The sequence below is a fragment of the Ictalurus punctatus genome, chromosome 4, assembly GCF_001660625.3.
Source record: "Ictalurus punctatus breed USDA103 chromosome 4, Coco_2.0, whole genome shotgun sequence".
NCBI lineage: Eukaryota > Metazoa > Chordata > Actinopteri > Siluriformes > Ictaluridae > Ictalurus > Ictalurus punctatus.
In genome coordinates this window covers 12,811,947-12,832,868 of record NC_071284.1, presented here as the reverse complement: position 1 = coordinate 12,832,868, position 20,922 = coordinate 12,811,947, and the positions used below count along the sequence as shown (strand labels likewise).

Below are 20,922 nucleotides of genomic sequence, written 5' to 3'. Positions count from 1 at the left end.
TGTGGTCAATAAGATATTTGTGGCAAGAATAATTCTGACAAAGGTTCAGATCTGTCAGACCTGAATATAATACCCATAATAAGCCACACTGTTTAGAAAATTGACATCCAGAACTGTTAAAAATCCAGTATTTTTTAAATGTCCCTGTCATGTCCATAAATAACTTCCTTTTCAAAACAGGCTGTGACACATACACAAACTTACCCAACTTCCAGGACACAAAGTGAATACATAAAGAGTTGGTAGAATTTGAGTGGTTGATCCATTCATGATCTTAGTTTCATGAGGAAACTCCACTCTCAGGGGAATAAAGGGTACTAAATGGTATATTTCCTTTGTTGCTAGGGTGGTACCCTCATGAGAACACCCTTTGGACATCTGGTGTGTATCTTTCACCTAGAAAGTACATGTCATGTACATTGAAAGCTTTATTCTGAAAGGTAATTACAGTCCAATGATATGCCTTAATCTGTTGTTAAAGCTACACTATATTCAATTTCCTATGTGAAAAATACATAATAAAGGTGGAACAGATCAGGGTTTCTCTCCCCCAGAGAAAAACAAAAATGAGTTTAAGGAAACTAAATATTTCAAATAATGCCACACATGTGTAGCATACTTTAGAAAGAGTAAACACACTAATGCTGATCTTAGGTCAGTGAGGATTAACTTTGACTGTTTAATGTTTTAAAGAATTCAGAAGTATATGACATTGTTGGTATAACATGCATTTGCTAATACTCGGATTTCGGCGTCACGTATGTAAATAAACGCTTCACTTTTTCGTTGCTGTTAATGTTTAAAAAATACCACACACACATTATTGTGCTTGAAACCTTTAGATCCTCCCTCTTTTTCTGTCATGTTGTAATTGGCTGACCGTGCGCCAACAGCTTACATACTTTTGGACTGACGCCTACAAACTCTTGAGAAAAATAAGGCAGTACTATCTGTTCAGCCTTCACAATATCTCCATTCCCTTGGAGTTCTCCAAACGCTTTCTATGGGATCGAGCTTATTTACAAGAATGATGATGATGATGATGATGATGATGGTGATGATGGTGGCGGCAAACTTTCGATTTTGGCATGGCTAGTCTAATTGGGCCGGTTTTTGGACGAGCAGGAGTTTCTCTCTTCGGTGAGTTCTTGTTGATGCGTGTTGTTTGTGAGCACTGTGAGGATAGTAGAGAAAGAAATGTTGAGAGTCATCCCTGCACGCTATCTTTTATGTTGCAGTCTTCACTAGGTGTGTCTGATTTGAGCTGCGCTTTAGTATTTGCCTGGACTTTGAGAGCACGAGAGGGGCAGCAAGTTTGTTAGTGGGGTAGTGCGCGTGAAGGGAAGAAGTTTCATTCATAACATGGATTAAAATTTTACAGATGTTAAGTTTGAGTAGTGTGCCATTAATGTGAGGGGAAACTGCTCACACTGCAGCAGCGTGTTTTGACTGAGTTGTTGGAGTTGTTGACGGAAGTGATTCGAGAATGAACTCGTGGGTTTATGCCGTTTGCTGCTGCGTGGGTAGAGGCATTTCCACTGGGCATGCAAGCGGTCTGCGCTTAAACTTTACTTTGCAAGCCTGGGTGGCAGGGTTTTTTTTTTTAACTGAACATTTTCCAGTTTATACTTATAAATAGATCAGTTTTTTTTAAATGTCACACGCGCCGGTTGATAGTCGATTTGTGCGTCGTCTTTTCCCGTGATGAAAGTCAGAGATGTTTCATCATGATCCTCTGGGACATCTCCCCAGAGCCACTCTGCACCACCGGCACTGTATCCCAAATGCCCCCTTACTGCATATTAAGTGCACTAACTAGATTACTAGACTAGACTATTTAATACACTGCCTTAGTAGAGAGCACGGAGCCATTTGGGATTGAGCCTACAGCTCCCTGTTACCTCTACCAGCACTTTGTCTAGTGTACACCAAGTACATTTATGGCATTAATTAGTCCAATTTTGGAATATAATAATAATAATAATAATAATAATAATAATGTTGTTTTTTATAGAGCCTTTCTGCACACTCAAGGTCGCTCAAATTACACAAAACAGTTACAGTTAAGAGTTCAAAACATAGATACAAAGATACAATACATTTGGGCATTGAGCAATATGTTTATTGAATGATTTGTGATTCATCACGTCAAATCAACAGAGATTAGCATTTCACAGGATAAAGCCTGTATTCCTTATTCCTTTAGTGATTAAACATATTAATCTTTGAATCAAAATATGACCGCCTTAGTCATTACTCTTTCTTAATTGGGTGCATCCCTTACAAGTTGAATATAAACACTGAGATGCCAGTAAAGTATAAACCCAACTGACAGTTAAAAATGAGTTTAAGAGCTATTGTACCAAATATCGGTCAGTCTAATGTATATATCTATATCCAGTTTCTATCTCTATCTCTCTCTACCGACCTACCTACCTCCCTACCTGGTGCACGGTGGCTTAGTGTTTAGCACGGTTTCCTCACACCTTGGGGGTTCAGGGAATTTGCATGTTCTCCCCATGCTTCGGGGTTTCCTCCGGGCACTCCGTTTTCCTTCCCCAGTCTAAAGACATGTGCTGTAGGCTGATTGGCATCTTTAAATTGTCCATAGTGTGTGAATCAATGTGTGGTCGGGTGTGTGTGTGTGTGTGTGTGTGTGTGTGTGTGTGTGTGTGTGTGTGTGTGTGTGTGTGTGTATAATATATATAAGCTATATAAGCTAATTAACTTACCTTAGCTCAGCTCAACTACAGAGCAGTTGATTTGTGTTTACTTATTTCAGGATTTAATTTAGTTGTAATTTAGGCGTTCTCCATTCTCACTGCATGAATATGAACTGGGGTGTGTGCATTGTTTAATTTACTACTCGATGATGGGTATAATCTTGGCTGTTCAGATGGTGCCGCCCTGGTAGAGCCTGGGGAAACAGGTTTTAGTGACTGACATGTAGTGTCACGTACCAGCTCTATGTAAGAAAGGTGTTTCAAATAATTTTTTAATGATGCCTCAACACTGTGGTTGATTTACTTAATTTCATTCAGTAAATAGACCATGGCAGGTTTTAGATCATTAGAACAGCTAAAATGACACATTTTGTACATAACTTCAGGTAAAATTGCAAGCAATTTGATAAAGTGGTTAAGCTTGTAGATATAATGTGTATTAGTATAAGAACTATTAGAATGACTGATGTAATCCTGTTGTAGTCATGGTGCAGTTTGTGATATGACTGGCTTCATAAACCTATGCAAACAAATGGGATATGCCCTATAATAGGCTAGTATCCTCTTTCCAAAAAAAGTACTGGAGCTTTTTTATTTAAAAGAATACTAAAATAATTGTAATATTTTAGAAATACAAAGTGGTCTAGACAAAGGCTGAATGCATTCATAGGTTTTTAAGAATCTGATTAGATTTCTTCTTTTCATATTCTATGAAATCTGTAAATATTTTTTCTAATACTAATCATATTTTTGCCATGTTAATTATGCATTGATCTAGTGTGAAAATGTAATATAGAAAGATCTGATTTAAATATAATTATTCCTCCAGTAAAAATTTGCCATCTGAATAGTTTTTTTTTCTTCTTTTTATAGGTGTCATTTGGTATGAATATATAACCTCAAAGACAGGACAGAATGATGAACAGTAAGCGGGTGCAGTGTTTGATGGATCCTCTACCTCAAGGCAAGAGAGCAAGACTAGAGGGTACAGTGGGTGCTGTGGGAACTTCAGGGCTTTCCAAAGCCAACAGCCTGCCTCAGTACTCCCAGAACAAGTCTTTACCCTACAGACACACCTATATGTCTTGTTCTCTCAGTGGACAAGAGACTTTAGATCTTCCCTCACCATGGAGCCCCTCTAGGATTTTTGTGAGAAATGGAGGGAGCCCTGTGGTTCATGCTTCACCCACAGAGGGGTCAATTACAAATCCAGTCATTTACAGGCCTGAAAATGTGAATTTCCCTGATGACAATGGCTCTCCAACTGTAGCAGAGGAAGAGGTAGTGAAGCAGAAACTTTCCTACTGTACTAGAAGTCAGAGTAATCACAGCCCTAATAGTGAAGGATTAAGGTCCCCTGTTCGTTTCAGGAAAATCCCTATAGGCTTCACAAACTTATCCTCCTCAACAGCAGAAAAATCTGGTGGCCTTGCTATTCCAAAACCAGTGTATGGGCATAGTCCTTGTTGTGCTGGCCAAAAGTGCACAGTAGGTCACAGCTATACTATGGACCAAGGGTTGCAAAAGATGCCCCCACAAATGTTTGAGGATGAACGGATGACATATTATGGTCACTGGGCATGCATGCATAAAAAGGAGTCAGAAGCCTTGATGCAGCAGAGATTATTGCCTTTTGATAACTGTGGAGAGACGATACCATTAAAAGATGCAACCACAGAAGATTACCATGGTCTTGGCCCAAGCAAACCTCAACGGGTTTCTGCTTTTTCTGATCCACGCCAGAGCAACTATATGTATGACCAAGTTCACCCGTTTGTCCGCTCTTCACCTGATCACTGCCAACGTTTCCAGGTGCCCAGACAGGCACGTAAGGATCTGGCTCCTATGTATGAGCCAGTGCCTGGGATGCAATATGGAACGCACCTGCAGGTTTATCAAGACTGTCCTCACACATCTAAGTATAGAGATGTACCTCAACATTCCTTGCTTTATTGTTCAAAGAATAACATTGATGTTTACAGATCTGAGACTTTTCAGCAATTACCTGGGCAGCGCCCTTTTCTTCAACCTTTCTTTAGGGATTTCAAGAATCCCTACACAGTGGTCCCACCTGGCCACCCAGTTGTCAGGACCATACCTGCTTATCCTGCTTATAGTACACACTTAAATACTAGACACATGAACCCATTCAATAAGAGACCATTTTGTCCTCCTGTCATGCAGCAGGTAGAACAACCCCTGGACTTTTCCATGCGGCGAGAGCAGAATGAAGACTCCAACCAGGAACAACCTCCTCAAAGACAGCTTGGAATTAAAGGGACTTTCCATCAAACTGAGCCCCAAACCCACTATATGGTTTCAGACGAATTGCATCTTGAAAATTCATCCTCAGACAGCGCATGCCAGGGACAAGATCGTTGTATTTTTAATAGTCACAATTATACAGCCTCTCCCACATTCACTGGTGATGTATTCAGTAAAAAGCAGAGTTTATGTTTTTCAGACAAACCAGGTAATGGTGCTGTCCTATCTAAAAAGCACAGGGTGGAAACTGACAAAAGCTATGAAAATTATCCTTTGGTTAAACTTCAAACGATACACCAACTGAAAGCTAATGAGACTAAGCACCCGCCTTCCCCTCCAATGCCAGTAATTAACAAAGTCTTTAGTCTGGCCCCTTACAAAGCATACTTAGAATCTAAAGGTGTATTGTTGCCTGCACAAGATCCCAGTTGTCCAACGCTGTCACCTGACTCAAAGCCACCAAAAGTCGATCCAGAAGCACAAAACACGGATCCAAAAATAAATGTAGCCAAAGGTGTCTTTAAATTGAAAGTCAAAACTGAGAAAATAAAGCCTGATGAAAAGGCATGCCAGTCAGAAAAAGAGAGCCACAGTCCTGTGATTAGACAAAACAACCATAATGTAAATGTTAAAGAGGAACAGGACAAGTTAGAATCAACAGAAGGTGACACCGAACACAACCTAGTTATAAAGAGTGGCTTTTATTCCGGTTCAAAGTCAGTCACAGTTGAGATGCCAGAACGACCCCTTGAATGCACTATTGCGTGTAGTACGGTTGATGGAGCTGCCCTGCCAAATCAAAACGGTGACAAAAAACGATCTGATTTTCCAGCCCCTTTGTCTTCCAAACCCCTAATTCCAACTCGGACGAATCAGGCTACATTTTCCCTCAATAAAATCCCCCCTCATTGCCTTAAACTGACTAGCTTTAAAATAATTTTGCCTGATGTCTTTAAAAGTCCTACGTCTCCAGTCCCTGAGGCTCTTCAGACTCCTGTTGAGAATAAAGTAGCCATAAGCAGTAGACAGGCCCGGTATCAGTTCATGGAACTTCACCAGTCACTCTGCAGGCTTGTATCAGGCTGCATTTCTCAAACCTCACATTGTGAGCTCAGGAACTGGTTAACCAGGTTGGACCTGGATGAGTCTGCTTCTTCTCCAGCTAAAACCCAAAAAGTCTCATGCCTCCTTGGCTCCAAGGCTAGGGATGTCTGGATGAAAGATGAAGAGACAGCGAGGGCACTCCAGAGAGTTCTTTACCAGCTTGAGAACTATGTCAAAATTCAAGAATGCCCCTTTCCTCATGTCATCAGAGCAGGGGCTGTGTTCATCCCCATGCTGATGGTGAAAGAGTTGCTATTTCCTCAGGTCCAGGGCAGATTTATAGACCAGGTTCTACAAGAGCATCGAGTTGAGTTGCGGCCAACTACACTGTCAGAGGAGAGACAGCTGACTCAGCTCCACAAGCGGGCTTTTTCTTCTAAACTAAGGAGGCTCCTATCCCTCAAACACCTGCCAGATATCTATCCAGATGTCCTCAACCTTCTCTACTATGAAGGTGTCTGCAAAGTCCTTGGTGAGTTGATAATTTTCTGAAGACTATATGAAAACTGGATCTTATACATTTTCAAGGAATGCAGAAAAATTTATGCATTTCACTCGGATCTGATATATACTTGAGGGGGAGGCTGCAATTGTAATTTCACATTTGACGGGCTAATTAATGGGATAACTATTATCATTTCATTTCATTATGACATTTATTCAGCTTTTCTGCATGTATTTAACATTTTGGGCATTTATTCATTGTTGCATTGAATCATGTTGTTTCTGTATCTTTAATACTTAATAAACCTATGGTGTACCATGCAATACCTCAGCATATGATTGATACAAATCACTTCAAAGATTTGTTTAAATTAAATAACTATATGTCCAAAAGGTAGTCGTGGAGAATTCAGACTGTCTCTGATCATTTTGTAAAATATACTCACCATCCACTTTATTAGGAACATCTCTACAATTGCCTGTTCATGCAGTTATCGAATTAGCCAATCATGTGGCAGCAGCACAATGCAAAAAAAAACAAATCATACAGATACAGGTCAAGTGCTTCAGTTAATGTTCACCTCAAACATCAAAATTAAGAAAAAGTGTGATGTCTGTGACTTTGTGTCGTGAATGTTAGTACCAGATGGACTGGTAAGAGTATTTCATTAACTGCTGATCTCCTGGTATTTTCACACACAACAATCTCTAGAGTTTACACAAAATGGTGCGAAAAACAAAAACATTGTGTGAGCAGTGGTTCTGTGGGTGGAAACGCCTTATTGATCAGAGAGATCAGAGGAAAATTTCCAGATTGATTTGATCTGCCAGGAAGGATATTGGAACTTAAATAATCGTTATTTACAACCATTGTGAGCAGAAAAGCATTTCAGCATGCACAAAACTTTGACCTTGAGGTGGAAGGGCTACAACAGCAGAGTACTGCATTGTGTTCCACTCCTGTCAGCCTGGATCAGGAATCTGAGGATATCATGGGCACTGACTCATTGAAACTGGACAGTTGAAGATTAGAAAAAAAGTCACGTGTTCACTGACAGGTGGCATTATCAGTGCGTGCATATCCTGTATTTTTCTAACGTCCTACTCATAAAGCTTGGCAGTAATAGTGGATACATGCTAAGGAATGACAGATAACAAGTTAACGAGCTAGGAAGAAAAAGATACAGACTGCCAATGAGGAAAGTGTACTCAATGATTCCTCACAAGCTGGAGTTACATCAGCTTGTCCTGGTTTGTTTGATTTAATATACATGAATACTCTCATATCTTATACAGATTTATACCTGATTGAATTATACTTTGAATATTAACATTCCATGTCTTATCACATAATCATATGCTTAATATGTTTAAATGCTGGTTTAACATGAAGTCACTCTCGTCATGATTTGAAATACCTTTCTAAGTCATTGTTAGGCCTATGATGGAATAAAACATTTCTTATCACTCTGATTATTTTAACTTCTGATTGGACCTGATGGATTACATAATATACATATTTAAATCATAGTCTGATCAAAGAAATTCTTCTATGAGATGCTTTACTGCTCACCGTGGTTGTACAGAGTGCTTATTTGAGTTACTATAGACTTCCTGTAAGCTCAGACCAGTCTGGCCATTCCCCTCTGATCTCTCTCATCAACATGGTGTTTCAGCCAGCAAACTCTGTTCACAAGATTCTGTGTAAACTATATAGACTCATTCCCAGGAGATGAGCAGTTTCTAAAACACTCAGACCAGCCCATCTGGTAACAACAACCATGACACAGTTACTCTCATGGCGAACAATCTTTCCAGCCTTCAGAGACAGAGGGTTAGTAGATGTCAAAAAGTAATTAAATTTTATTGAAACAGTAAAGTGAGACAGTCTGCAGAAAGTGTGAATTATACAAACACGTACAGCCCTTTTTGTACCTTTCTCCACAGTGTACTCAGCTTGGGCGGGGTTTTGCCTTTTTTCATTAAAAACAGATCTATCTTCTTTGCCACAGTTACTTGTTCATGTCTATGTCATCTTAAATTTCTGGTGCATTAGTTTTCTGTTGTATTTTCTTAATTGTTTTATCAGAACAGGATTTTCACTTTGTCCCATAATTCACCCCATAGTCCCAGCCTGGTACTCTTCCTCCTGGAAGTCTTATCTTTTATTTTGACACTGATTTGCAAGCTTAAAGGGCTTTGGTTGGAAACACAGTTCTGGTGAATGTCTAATTGCTAATTTATTGCCATAGAGTAAAGCTGCTTTAGACAAAACACAAGTTTCTTAATTTACACACTTAGAATGTCACTTGTTAGAAAGTGTTTTATAGTTTTTATAGAAAGGTACAGGCTGGTACAGAAAAACAATTATTGTTCAGTAAGACACAGAATTCATCTTGATCAACAAGTGTACTATGGATTTAGATTAGAATTCTAAATATTGGTTATACATATTAGATTATTAACATATCCAAATATTAGTAAACTTTGTAGTTACACATATTGATTACACTTTATGAATATATTCTATATTAGTCATTGAGATCACACTTGTTCCCCATTCTGATGTTTGATGTGAACATTAGCTGAAGTTCTTGCCCTGTATCTGTACGATTTTTTGCATTGTGCTGCTGCCGCATTATTGGCTGGTTTAGATCACTGCATGAAGTTGTACAGGCGTTCGTAATATAATGGACGGTGAGTGTAGTCATACGGGCTGAGCAATAAAGTACAACCCCAGCTTATTGAGACACCAGTATATGTTCAGTGGGACGTGGAAGATATATATGTATCAGTATATGTTCTCCTTGGAAGATAATCCCTCAACTGGTGTATTGGTGGTGGGGAGCATTAATAGATCATTCCAAAATCTCCAATATGTGTTCAATTAGGTTGAGTTAAAATATTCATCAACCAGTGGAAGAGAAATTCCCATTGGGATAGAAATGTTAGAATGCGTTTGTATTGACTTAAAGCGACTCTTCCTTCTAAGGACACAAATGGACCCAAACCCTGGCAGCAAAATTCCTCCATAGCACAACAATGGCATTTAATTTTTATTTTTTTGGTTTTTCCTTTAATTTGTCATCTGATTGTAATTCCCTTGTTCATGTTGATTTTCATTTTGATGAGATAAGACACAAGATTGCAATTTTAATTGTTCTTTATATTTTTGTGATCATTAGCTATGATACTTATCTTGTGTGCAGGGGTAATTGAGGTTTTTTTGAGTACATTATTAAGAGTAGAGGATAAATGGTGATAGAAATGGTGATAAATGGAATAGGTGATAATCAATCACCTCTTATTTCCTTTATATTTACTTATAGAAATAACAGGCTAGCTAAGCATTTCTTTAATAAAAATATATATATACATATTGCTACAGATGTTGCTGCGACTTCTCGATCAAGCAAGTCATAACTTACAATAAATGTACACATCTGTAAATCATTGAGATTAATCGCTCTCCGGAACATTCCACCGAGACATGCATAAATTAAACATTTACTCAAAGTGTGACGATCATTTACAGTTATGCAAGTTCCATAATTGCAGCTTGTTTAGGCTCTTAGAAATGCATACAGTACCTGTTTCTGAGAATACCTGCTACATGTGCTCATAAAGCAATTATAACCAGTTATACCACATTGCAGTTGAATCAGTCCGATGGTGTGCATCATTGTTGTATAACTTCACTGCTCAGATGGTAGTTCCGCCAGAAACATGAACAGTAGGTTAATATGAATGTGCTCATTATAATACATTACTGTTTCTATAGTAAAAGCTCATTCACTGGGACTTGTGTTTTTGCTTGTATTTTCTCATTTGTAAGTCGGTTTGGATAAAAGTGTCTGCTAAATTAACAAATGTAAACGTATGACACATTCGAACTTTGTCACACACAACCATACATGGTACAATATGTAGTGAAATGCATTTTATGACTGTGTGTGACGAAATAAAATTTACCTAGCTTAACAAGTTTAGCTCCACCCCAACTTGATGAGAGGAAAGCTAGTATCGGTTTCTGTTGTGCAGCCGATGCTATCGTTCATTTCAAACAATGCGAGGAAACACCTGGACATTGGCAAAGCACCTGAAAGGCGGTCCTATATTATGTTTGTTTGAGGCAGCTGGCATTGTAGCCGTGAAACCAGCTAACCTTATGCTCCATGTAATGTTTGCGATAGCCAGTTATTTGTTAACGACACTAACGCATTGCAGTGTTATAAACTACCTCCTAATGGGCCACCATGCATCGCCATTCAGCCCGTGTCCTGTCAGCTAAATGTAGCTACTGTCACTAATAATTATTCAAATGTTCATGGTTTTAATAAATCGTTTTGGCCTCCCACCATATCAGTGAATTTAAACTAATGCTTGCATTCAGAGTATATGGGATGGGTGGGTGTGTGTGTGTGAATTTATTTTTATACCACACTTTGGTATCGGGTATCGTGTACTTTTGGTGGTATCGGTACTGACTACTAGATTTTTAGTATCGTGACATCCCTACATTGTCCCATAATTCACCCTATAGTCCCAGCCTGGTACTCTTCCTCCTGGAAGTCTTATCTTTTCTTTTGACACTGATTTGCAAGCTTAGAGGGCTTTGGTTGGAAACACAGTTCTGGTATGTGTCTAATTGCTATTTTTATTGCCATAGACTGAAGCTGTTTTTGACAAACACAAGGTTCTTAATTTACACACTTCGAATGTCACTTGTTAGAAAGTGTTTTATAGTTTTAGATTATGCCTGCCGTGCAGAAAGTTACGGGCTTAAACAGAAAACTATTAGGCCTACTGTTCAGTAAGACACAGAATTCATCTAACTCAGTAAACACTTAGAATATAACTTGATCAACAAGTGCACTATGGATTTAGATTATGCTTCTAAGTAATAATTCTAACTGTTGGTTATACATAACAAAAATACAAAATTCTTTCACAAATTTAAACAAAATTTAAGATAAAACAAAGGCAACCTGAGTAAACACAAAACATAGTTTTTAAATGATATTTATTGAAGCAAAAAAGTTATCCAATACCAGCTGGTCCTTGTGAAAATGTTACTAATTCCCCAAATCTATGAAACTGAATTCATAATGGGGTTCAGCTGGACTAGACGCAATCAGTCCTGATTACTGCAAACCCTGTTCAATCAATCAACACTTAAATAGAACTTTTTCAACAGCATGAAGTTGGTTAAAAGGTTTTACCCAGTAACGCACTATGCCAAAGTTGAAAGTTTTGATAGGTGTTGGATCACCTGTTTTCTTTAGTTTTTGTTTTTGTTTTTTTGCTTCAATAAAAAAATGTAAACTATTGTGTGTTTACTCATCTTGCCTTTGTTTTATGGTGTATTTCATTTGAAGATCTAAAACTATTTAGTGTAAGATTTACACAAAAACAGAAGAAATGAGCAGATACTTCTCCACAGCACTGTTCATTGGTAATTTTTTCACAAAACTATATTTTATTGAAAAGGACTACTAGATGAAATGGGCTAATCGATTTGAATTATTTTCTGTATTTTTTTTTTTTTTACTTTGACCAATTTAATGTCTTATTTTTTTATATACTTGTTTTTTTAATTTCAGATTTATTTTGTTTTGAACCCTTTTTATTTTTTTATTTTGCAGATTCTACTCCTACAGATGATGCACAAAAGGTACTTCCCCTTCCTCTGTTGCCCCACACTGCTTTCTTCTGTTCACTCACTTCATTCATGAAGCTAAGCTTTTATATACTTTCCTCTCTTATCTTCATGCTCTTAGCTGTCAGTATAGCTTTGAGTTCATTCTTTAAATGTAGAGAAGACTGCAGGAAAGACACAATCCCACTCATGCACTGTTGCATGTAGAGCCATCTTCTGCATAATGTCATCGGATGTGGTGGTGAGCTGTAGGAAGTGATGTGGTTTGGGATCACTGTCAAACCTGTTGCACACATCCCCTAGCAAAGAAGCATCTCGGGCATCCGTTGATAAAACAGTGCAGGTGTTTACTCGGCCTAGATATCTCATTCAGCTTCCTCTACCTTTCCACCAAGGTTTTTACTTCCTTTTTACTCCATACATGCAGGAAAGTTTATAGAAAGATGTTTTTGCCAGATACTTATTTTACACCATCAATCGTCTGGGCCAGATTTTCTCTAATTGTGTTAGCTAAATACATTGACAGACTTCCTCATGTCTATATTCAGCCGTTCTTTATTTGCTAATATTTTTATATTAGTACGTTCTTAATCTTGGTAACAGACCAAAACTATCCAAGACTAGTGGTGTCCACATCGTTTCTTTAATCTTCTTGTCCTTCTGGTCTTTTCTGGTACCTTTTATACAGCTAATGATTAGTTGTTTAAATCCACTAGTAATTTTTGCAGTTTAATGAGAAGTATAGAATTTTTTCCCCAATATTTCCATGTAAAATAGCATAAAATGACGTGCATTATCAGTGCGATATTTTACTCTATTACACTAAACTGTATTAAATTTTTCCTTGTGGCTTGGGTGGAACCCTCAATCATGCATGTTTTGTTCATAGTATTATAGAAATGGGAATGTGGTGTACCTTTTTTTTGTTTTTTTTAATAAAAATGGTTTGGGGATGCAAATCAACAGGGAAGGTTCAGTTTAGTACTGAGAGTGTAGATGATTGATTTATTTTGTTTTGCTTGAGTAAAGAAAAGTGACTCTAACTTTGCCCTTGTTTCTCTCTAGGAATAGAAGTGAACTCCACTTTTAAAAAAGAATGTGTGCAATGCTCTGTTGAAGCTGATAGTTCTTTTAACGGGTTTGAGGTGCACTGCATATCACCAAGGCAACACACGCCAGATACTGCCACATGCCTGGAGAGCCTGACGCGAACATCTTGCCAGAAAAGTCTTCAGAGCAAAGGGAGGGTTAAAGGTGCCAGCAAGAGAAGGTTTTTAGGTGACAACACTTCCTCAGAAGAGGATGGGCTTGCTGAGGAATCTGAAAGCTGGACATTCACCAACTGTTTGGAGGTAGAAACATGGGAGAACATACACCCAGCCTGCACCGATGTAGAGGCTCACATTGAAGTGAAGATCGAGTCAGAGGCTGAGCAAGAGCCTGAGAATTCCTGGGGGCGCCCCTTGACCTCTGATGACCTCTCTTCAGAGAGCAATGATGTGGATACAGAGATGACCTCGTTGTCATCGTATGCAAGACGTGCGCCCAGTAGCACTAGGAAGCGCTCGGACATGGTTCTAAAACTCAGGAAAGTTTATTACACCAAAGGCCGGCGAGGCCAGGTGTCCCACTACCAGAGAGTCCCGGACCAGTCTGAGGTTCAAAGAGGGAGACACAGACGCTGTCACAGAAAAAAGAAACGTAGAAGTTCCGAGTCTAGGACACAACACGGAGTGAGGGAGTTCTCCTCAAGATCACAGCACTGCCCCTATCTCTCTACTCCGTGTCCTTCAGAGCATAGGAGGAGATGGGTACTACGCTCAGCCGCACGGAACACCCACCAGACCATGAGGAACAGCTACCCGGATCTAGTGGGCAAAAGGATCCGCCATCTGTATGAAGAAAATGATAAGACAGAGGTGTGGTACAAGGGTGTAGTCCTGCGTATCCACGAGTCCCATCCCAACCCACTGAAGACTGTGTTTGAGGTTAAGTATGACAGTGAGCCAGAGTGGCAGTACTACCTGGAGCTGCTAGTGGACTATAAGAAAGGGTGGCTTCAAATTGAGGACTGAAGTGTTTTTTTTGTTTTGTTTTGTTTTTTAAACTGCAAACTTTTGCTTCTTTGTATTTTAAAATGTGAATATATTTAGCATGCTTTTTAACTCTGACGATCACTTTTTACAATAGATTAATATATTTATAAAGAGTGGGGTCTGTTTTTAAAGTTTTAACAGCTGCTGAACCAGTTTTGGTCAGGTGCATGTTTGAGATGTTCCAAACCCAAACATTTCAGGTGCTCTTCATTCCAAGACTGTGATCATTTACCAAAGGACTCTCATGTTTACCTTTTTTTTTTTTTTTTTCCCCACCATCTTACCGTGCTTTAAATCAGCCATAGCTAGTGACAGTCTAAACTGCCTTTCCATTTTCCATCATACCTGCTGTTTGTTTATATTTGGGGAAATGAGAGATTAAAGCCATGTTATAAAATGGTAGAACTGTTTTTAGACCCAACTTTGCATTTCAATAATGCTGGGGGATGTTTTTTTTTTTTCTTTCTTTCTTTCTTTCTCCCTCCCACATTATGCTTTGGGGTTACTCTGCCATGAAATTGCTGCTGAGGAAAATCTGTTTTGATTTGACTTCTGTTTACATTATATTTTTGTTAAATATCCAGGTGTAGCTCAAACTTGAATTAGAAATGTGTCTTCCTTGAGGTTGAATTCCTGCTTCTGTTTTAATTCAAGCTCCTTCATTGCATTTGCTGATGTAGTAAATATTGTCACAGCTCCCTCTTATGGTTAAAATAAGATCAGAGGTTTATGCTGTTATCCACAGATTTCACGAGTTTAAAGAAAACCCAAATGCACTGTTTTGAAACTAGAACACAGGAAAAAAAGAACTGACACCAAAATAAAAAAAAAATCTTGCAACATTTTGCACTTTTAATATTCATTTTCTCCAAAACAGACAACTAATTTATTTCACATTTTACACTATGTATATAAGAAACCAAACATTTGAATAGCATAAAGATATGTAGAAAAGTATTAAAACTTTCTCTTTTTTTTGACGTCTGAACCAAATGAAAGTAGCTGCTTATTTTGTTACGGTGAATATTACACTGGGATCTGGGCGGACCATGAGACAAGACTGAATATACTGAGATCGTTGAGAAGCAACTGGTCTGACAGACGCAGTAACGTCCATGATGATCTGCAGAAAAGAAGCAGCCTTGTGATCACTGGCCAGTTCCACAAACTCCACTTCCAGATGTGAAGAGAACCACAGTGACTGAGGAAAGTTTTGACTAAATCCAATCAGTAGTGATACAAACAGTTTAGTAATCAAATTAGCAATGTTTACGTGGAAGACCCTTCACTGCTCTCGGCCTTCTGTGTATTTCAGATGCATATAGAACACCTTGCTGATGGAGAGCTCTACTGACACCACCCCCAGCCCACACACACACACACACACACACACGTGTAATTTAAGCGAGAGAATGCCTTTTAAAGACAGTTTTAATAACATTTTGTAATGCACTCCCCTTCTGTCCAGTCCATTTCCTAGATGGACACTGAGCACATCATGAGCTCATCTGCACTGGCGCTGTGTGCACGGATGCCTTGCCTCAATCCACCCAGATACCAGCTAGACACTGAAACCCACACGCGCGCACACACTATATGCAAAGCAATCAACACTATGGCATGTTGTTCTCGGAATCTTAACACGTGTTAATACAAACATACAACTCCATCCATGACAACATGTAGGCTCAACCATATCTGCTAATAGAATGCTCTGCTACCAGACTACTAGAGCTCTTGATGAAATTCATTCCAAGTGACACGTCCTCATGTGTATAAAGGCGCCTCAGGGTAAAGTACTAATAATAAAAACAAATCAGCGCAACTTGTTAAAAAGGGGGAAAAGATCAGCACTTGTACAATGAGAATCTTTAATACACATGACCCCTGAGCTAAACATGATTAAAAGCACATGAAATTTCACAGCAAAACAAGAGATGACCGACTACCAGATCTGCATGGTTCAATATACACATGTGCTTGACATTGGCTCAATGCAGACAGCTTGCTTTCACTAATGCTATTAACTGAACATTCCAACCATACATGTCAATGCCTTCAAACCTGCTCCACAAGTGCACCAAAGAAATATTTTTTGGGAAGAAAAGGAACCTTACGAGAGAGAGAGAAAGATGTGTGTGTGTGTGTGTGTGTGTGTGTGTGTGTGTGTGTGTATATATATATATATATATATATATATATATATATATATATATACACACACACACACACACACATACAGTGCCCTCCAATAATATTGGCACCCTTGGTAAATATGAGCAAAGAAGGCTGTGAAAAATTTTCTATTGTTTAACATTTTGATCTTTTGTTAATTTTTTTTTTTTTTTTTTTTTTTACAAAATACTCATGGATATCAAACAATTGCAAACACAACATAGGTTTATATATATAAAAAAAACTTTGTTAAATATAGGTATGCAACAATTATTTGCTACCTCCCTTTGCCAAGATAACAGCTCTGAGTCCTCTCCTATAATGCCTGATGAGGTTGGAGAATACATGGCAAGGGATCTGAGACCTCTGAGGTTAGTAAACCATTTTTGTGTTGATTTTGATGTATGTTTTGGATCGTTGTCCTGCTGGAAGACCCAACTAGGCTGGTTTTCATTAAATAATCTGATGATATTTGATAGAGTCCATGATGCCATGTATCCTAACAAAATGTCCAGGTCCTCTGGCAGATAAACAGACCCAAAACATAAAAGAGCCACCACCATATTAAACCATGTGCATGAGGTACTTTTCCATACGGCTACCTCTCTGTGTGTGCCAAAACCACCTCTGGTGTTTATTGCCAAAAAGCTCTATTTTAGTTTCACCTGACCATAGAACCCAATCCAATTTGAAGTTCCAGTAGTGTCTGGCAAACTGAAGATGCTTGAGTTTGTTTTGGATGAGAGTAGAGGCTTTTTTCTTGAAACGCTTCCAAACAACTTGTGGAGATGTAGGTGACTTCGGATTGTAGTTTTGGAGACTTTCTGACCCCAAGACGCAACTAACTTCTGCAATTCTCCAGCTGTGATCCTTGGAGATTTTTTGGCCACTCGAACCACAGTGTATTGAGACAATATAGACATGCCTCCAATTCCAGGTTGATTCATAACATTTCCAGTTGACTGGAACGTCTTAATTATTGCTCTGCTGGTGGAAATGGGCATTTTCAATGCTTGTGCTATTTTCTTACAGCCACATCCCATTTTGTGAAGCTCAACTTGGTCTTATCCATTGTTACGAATGACTAAGGGAATTTGGCTCATGTGTTACCTCATATTTATACCCCCTGTCAAACAGGAAGTCACGGTTGAACAATTTCCTGTTCCTAGTCACCTAGGTGTACTTAAAAAATGTAAAATATCAATAGGAATACATTTCTAATATATTTTTCTCATAAGAGTGCCAATAATTGTTGCACACCTATATTTAACGTTTTTATATATATAAACCTGTAGTTTGCTTGCAATTGTTTAATATGCATGAGAGCAGAGTATTTTTGTGAATGTTTTGAACAAAAGATCAAAAGTTTAAACAATAAAGACAATTTTCACAGACTTCTTTGCTCATATTTACCATGGGTGCTAATATTAGTGGAGGGCACTGTATATAAATATACATACACACACACACACACGTGTGTATGCGTGTGTATGTATGTATGTGTGTGTATATATATATATATATATATATATATATATATATATATATATATATATATATATATATATATATATATATATATATATATATATATATATAAAATGAGTGAATGTCACTCAGTTTGGCTCCCAAAAGTTATCACTTTAAAATGAGATCACAGTTCAAAATCTATTTGCTTGGGGGGGAGATACACAAACCCGTGAGCCCGGTTGCGTGCCATATTCTTGTTGGCTAGCATGTGTTTCCACGGTCTTCCTGTGTCTTACAACTATCTGTAAGGATTATGTCAAAACGATAGCGTTCTATTCTTGGTCTCTTCATGATGGTGAGCTCTTGTTGCTTTCAGCTAATTAGACTTGCAGCAAACTAAATGTTCCTCCTTGGCATACTGCTTTGTTTTTTTTTTTCCTTTTCTTTTGGCAGAGTTCAGTCTTTAGTCTATTACAGACATGCTCCAGTTTGACGGAGTGATAAGGATCGAGAGATTTGGACTCCTGTTTTGGGTTAAGCATCCAACGTCCGAAACACGTCGGAAGAAGGACAAACGAGGGCAGGGAGAGATACTCAATCTACACAGCAAATATACATCTGGGTTTTTTCCCTTAATATTCAAAAAGAATAAATATTTCCTTAAATTTAAAAAGTATGCAAACACGTGCCACTCCTGCTCTTTAACGCCCATGCATATGCATTATGTACAAATTGAAAAATACCAATTTGATTTTTTTTTTTTTTTTTTTTTGAGCAAACATTCAGCAACCCAGACATGGACCTGACCATGCAAGAGGACATGATCAGGACAATTAAAGCCATTATGAAAAAAGTCCACTGCCTGCAAACTAACAAACAGGCCAAAATAAAATAAAATGAACTAAAAACATCCATGAAAAAGGTAATAGATGATGGGGAAGAAGTGTTACAACACCAGCCTGGACAAGTTTTTTTCTTTTTTTTTTTTCTTTCTTTTCTTTTTTAAACCATCCACTTGCTTTTCTTGAATCTCAGTCTCCACGCTTGTTCACTGTTAACAATACTGCTGTACACATTATTTTATTTCGAATATTCCTTTTTCATTTAAATATAATTTATTTTCAGTATGAAAACCAAAAAGCCACCGGGGGGAAAGAGAAAATGAGGTGGGCGGGATGATGGGATGGCGGTAGGGAATAGGGCAGCAGCTTGAGGCTTGTGCTGCCCCGGTTCAGTTGCATCAGCGCTCTAGTTGGTGGAGGCACTCTCCGAGAGTCTGTAGTAGGAGGACGCTGCCTCAATCCTCGATGTACTCCCACAGGTCTTTTTCATAGCCTTCGTGCACATGCTGCAGCAGAACTCTCCGTCGGCTCTCACAGTATCTGCACACAAGAGTTAATATTACATAGGACACAAAGTGATGCATAATCATTACATTTAAAACATTTTCAGTGAGAGGGATCGAGTTCCACTGCCATGGAGACTGACAGCAGACTTACTCAGGAGATGATTAACCCAGCCTGAAATTAGACAACTACTCACATACTCAAAATGACAAGTGGCCAGACATAACAGATTCATTACATTATCTGATTTGTGCATTTTTCCCCAATTTCAAAGCAAGACTAAGTACAATGAACATAATATTTTAAACCTGTTCCTCAGTCACTGATGTACTGTTCGTATTATTTAGAGCTTTTTTTTTTTAAATCAGATATTCTGATATTACTCAAGGTGAATATTTATTTATTTACATCTGTAACCTCTTACAAATGAATACTAAATGTGACCACCTTAACTATGGTTGTATTATCACCTTTTGAACAAACAGTAAACAAACAGTAAACAAACAGGTCCTGCGTTTCACAGGAAAAAGGCAATAGAAAAAAGTTTCACTCGGCCATGGTATGACCCTGGACAATAAAAATCAGAGGGCAGAGCAAAGATTAAAATGAAAAGAGAGAGAGAGAGAAAAAAAAAAAGTTTATGTAGGTTGCAGTAGGTTGTAGTCCACCCTAGTTATTTATTTATTAGCTAATGCATGTTATTCCTTATTTAAAATTTTGAATGTAAAAAGAAAATGTAAAAAATATTGGTTAAAAGTAGGGATGCACCAAAATGAAAATTCTTGGCCGAAGCCGAATATAATGAAAAACTTGGCCGAAAGCTGAAGGCCAAAACCGAACACTTTTTTTTTTTTTTTTTTTAACGTTTTTTGCATTTATTTTGCCATTTTTTCACCATTGCATGAGTTAAATAGTTAAAATGTGCTTTTTACTATTTTGTCTTGCTTTACAAAGAAAAAAATCAATTACAAAAAATAAATATTTTGATATTGTAGTTAACACTGAACATTTCTTTTCATTCCAGCAGGCATAGGCTACCAACAAGGCACAATATAATTTTAAATAAGTAAATGAGTAAAATAAAAATATTTTGATGTGGTCATCTTTGAGCCCCCCTTGAATAGCCTATGTTAGGCCTATAACTGACTGCTGAAAGAATGTAAAACTCTGGAGCCTACAACAAAAATGTGCATTAAAAAGTGCACTGACAAGAGTGCAAACAATGGTTCTATACGGCTGATTATATTGGGGATATATACCGCTCGCGTCCCTGTACACCTCGCGGAGTATTATAGTAGATATAGTATGTTATGTTCGTTGATAGATTTAGTTAGTTTAAACTATAGATTAGTTCATTTATTCCCTGCTGGTTTTTCCGCTCCCAGTCCATAGTACTAGTTACTTGTTTTGACCCTGTTTTCTGTTACCGCGACTTTGATTCCCTTTGCCTATCTTGACTACGTTTTTTGGATTACGATTTGGATTACGATTTGGATTTGTCTGCCTGCCCTTAAATAAATACGTCTTTACCCGCTTCCGTACTCTACTCCCTTACGTCTTGCGACGTGACAGAATACTCCGGAACAGAAACAAAAAAGTAAACATCCAAAGTGCACGTAGCTCGTGCCCCCTCATCAAGG

General features: G+C 38.2%; 2 protein-coding genes across 2 annotated transcripts in view; one reads left to right on the top strand and one right to left on the bottom strand.

The window, feature by feature from the left end:
* Positions 1 to 899: 899 nt before the first annotated feature.
* On the top strand, positions 900 to 15,136 carry c4h15orf39 (chromosome 4 C15orf39 homolog). The gene is made up of 4 exons (XM_017466183.3): positions 900 to 1,140; positions 3,597 to 6,564; positions 12,182 to 12,210; positions 13,261 to 15,136. The coding sequence occupies exons 2-4, from the start codon at positions 3,639 to 3,641 to the stop codon at positions 13,264 to 13,266; spliced, it is 2,961 nt and encodes a 986-aa protein (XP_017321672.2). The 5' UTR covers positions 900 to 1,140; positions 3,597 to 3,638; the 3' UTR covers positions 13,267 to 15,136.
* The window catches only part of arih1 (ariadne ubiquitin-conjugating enzyme E2 binding protein homolog 1 (Drosophila)), a 31,151-nt gene continuing 25,341 nt past the window's right edge, over positions 15,113 to 20,922 (bottom strand). The window contains exon 14 of the mRNA XM_017466184.3: positions 15,113 to 19,318. Within this exon, the coding sequence (XP_017321673.1) occupies positions 19,234 to 19,318 (85 nt within the window). The 3' untranslated portion in view covers positions 15,113 to 19,233. The remainder of the gene's footprint in view (positions 19,319 to 20,922) is intronic.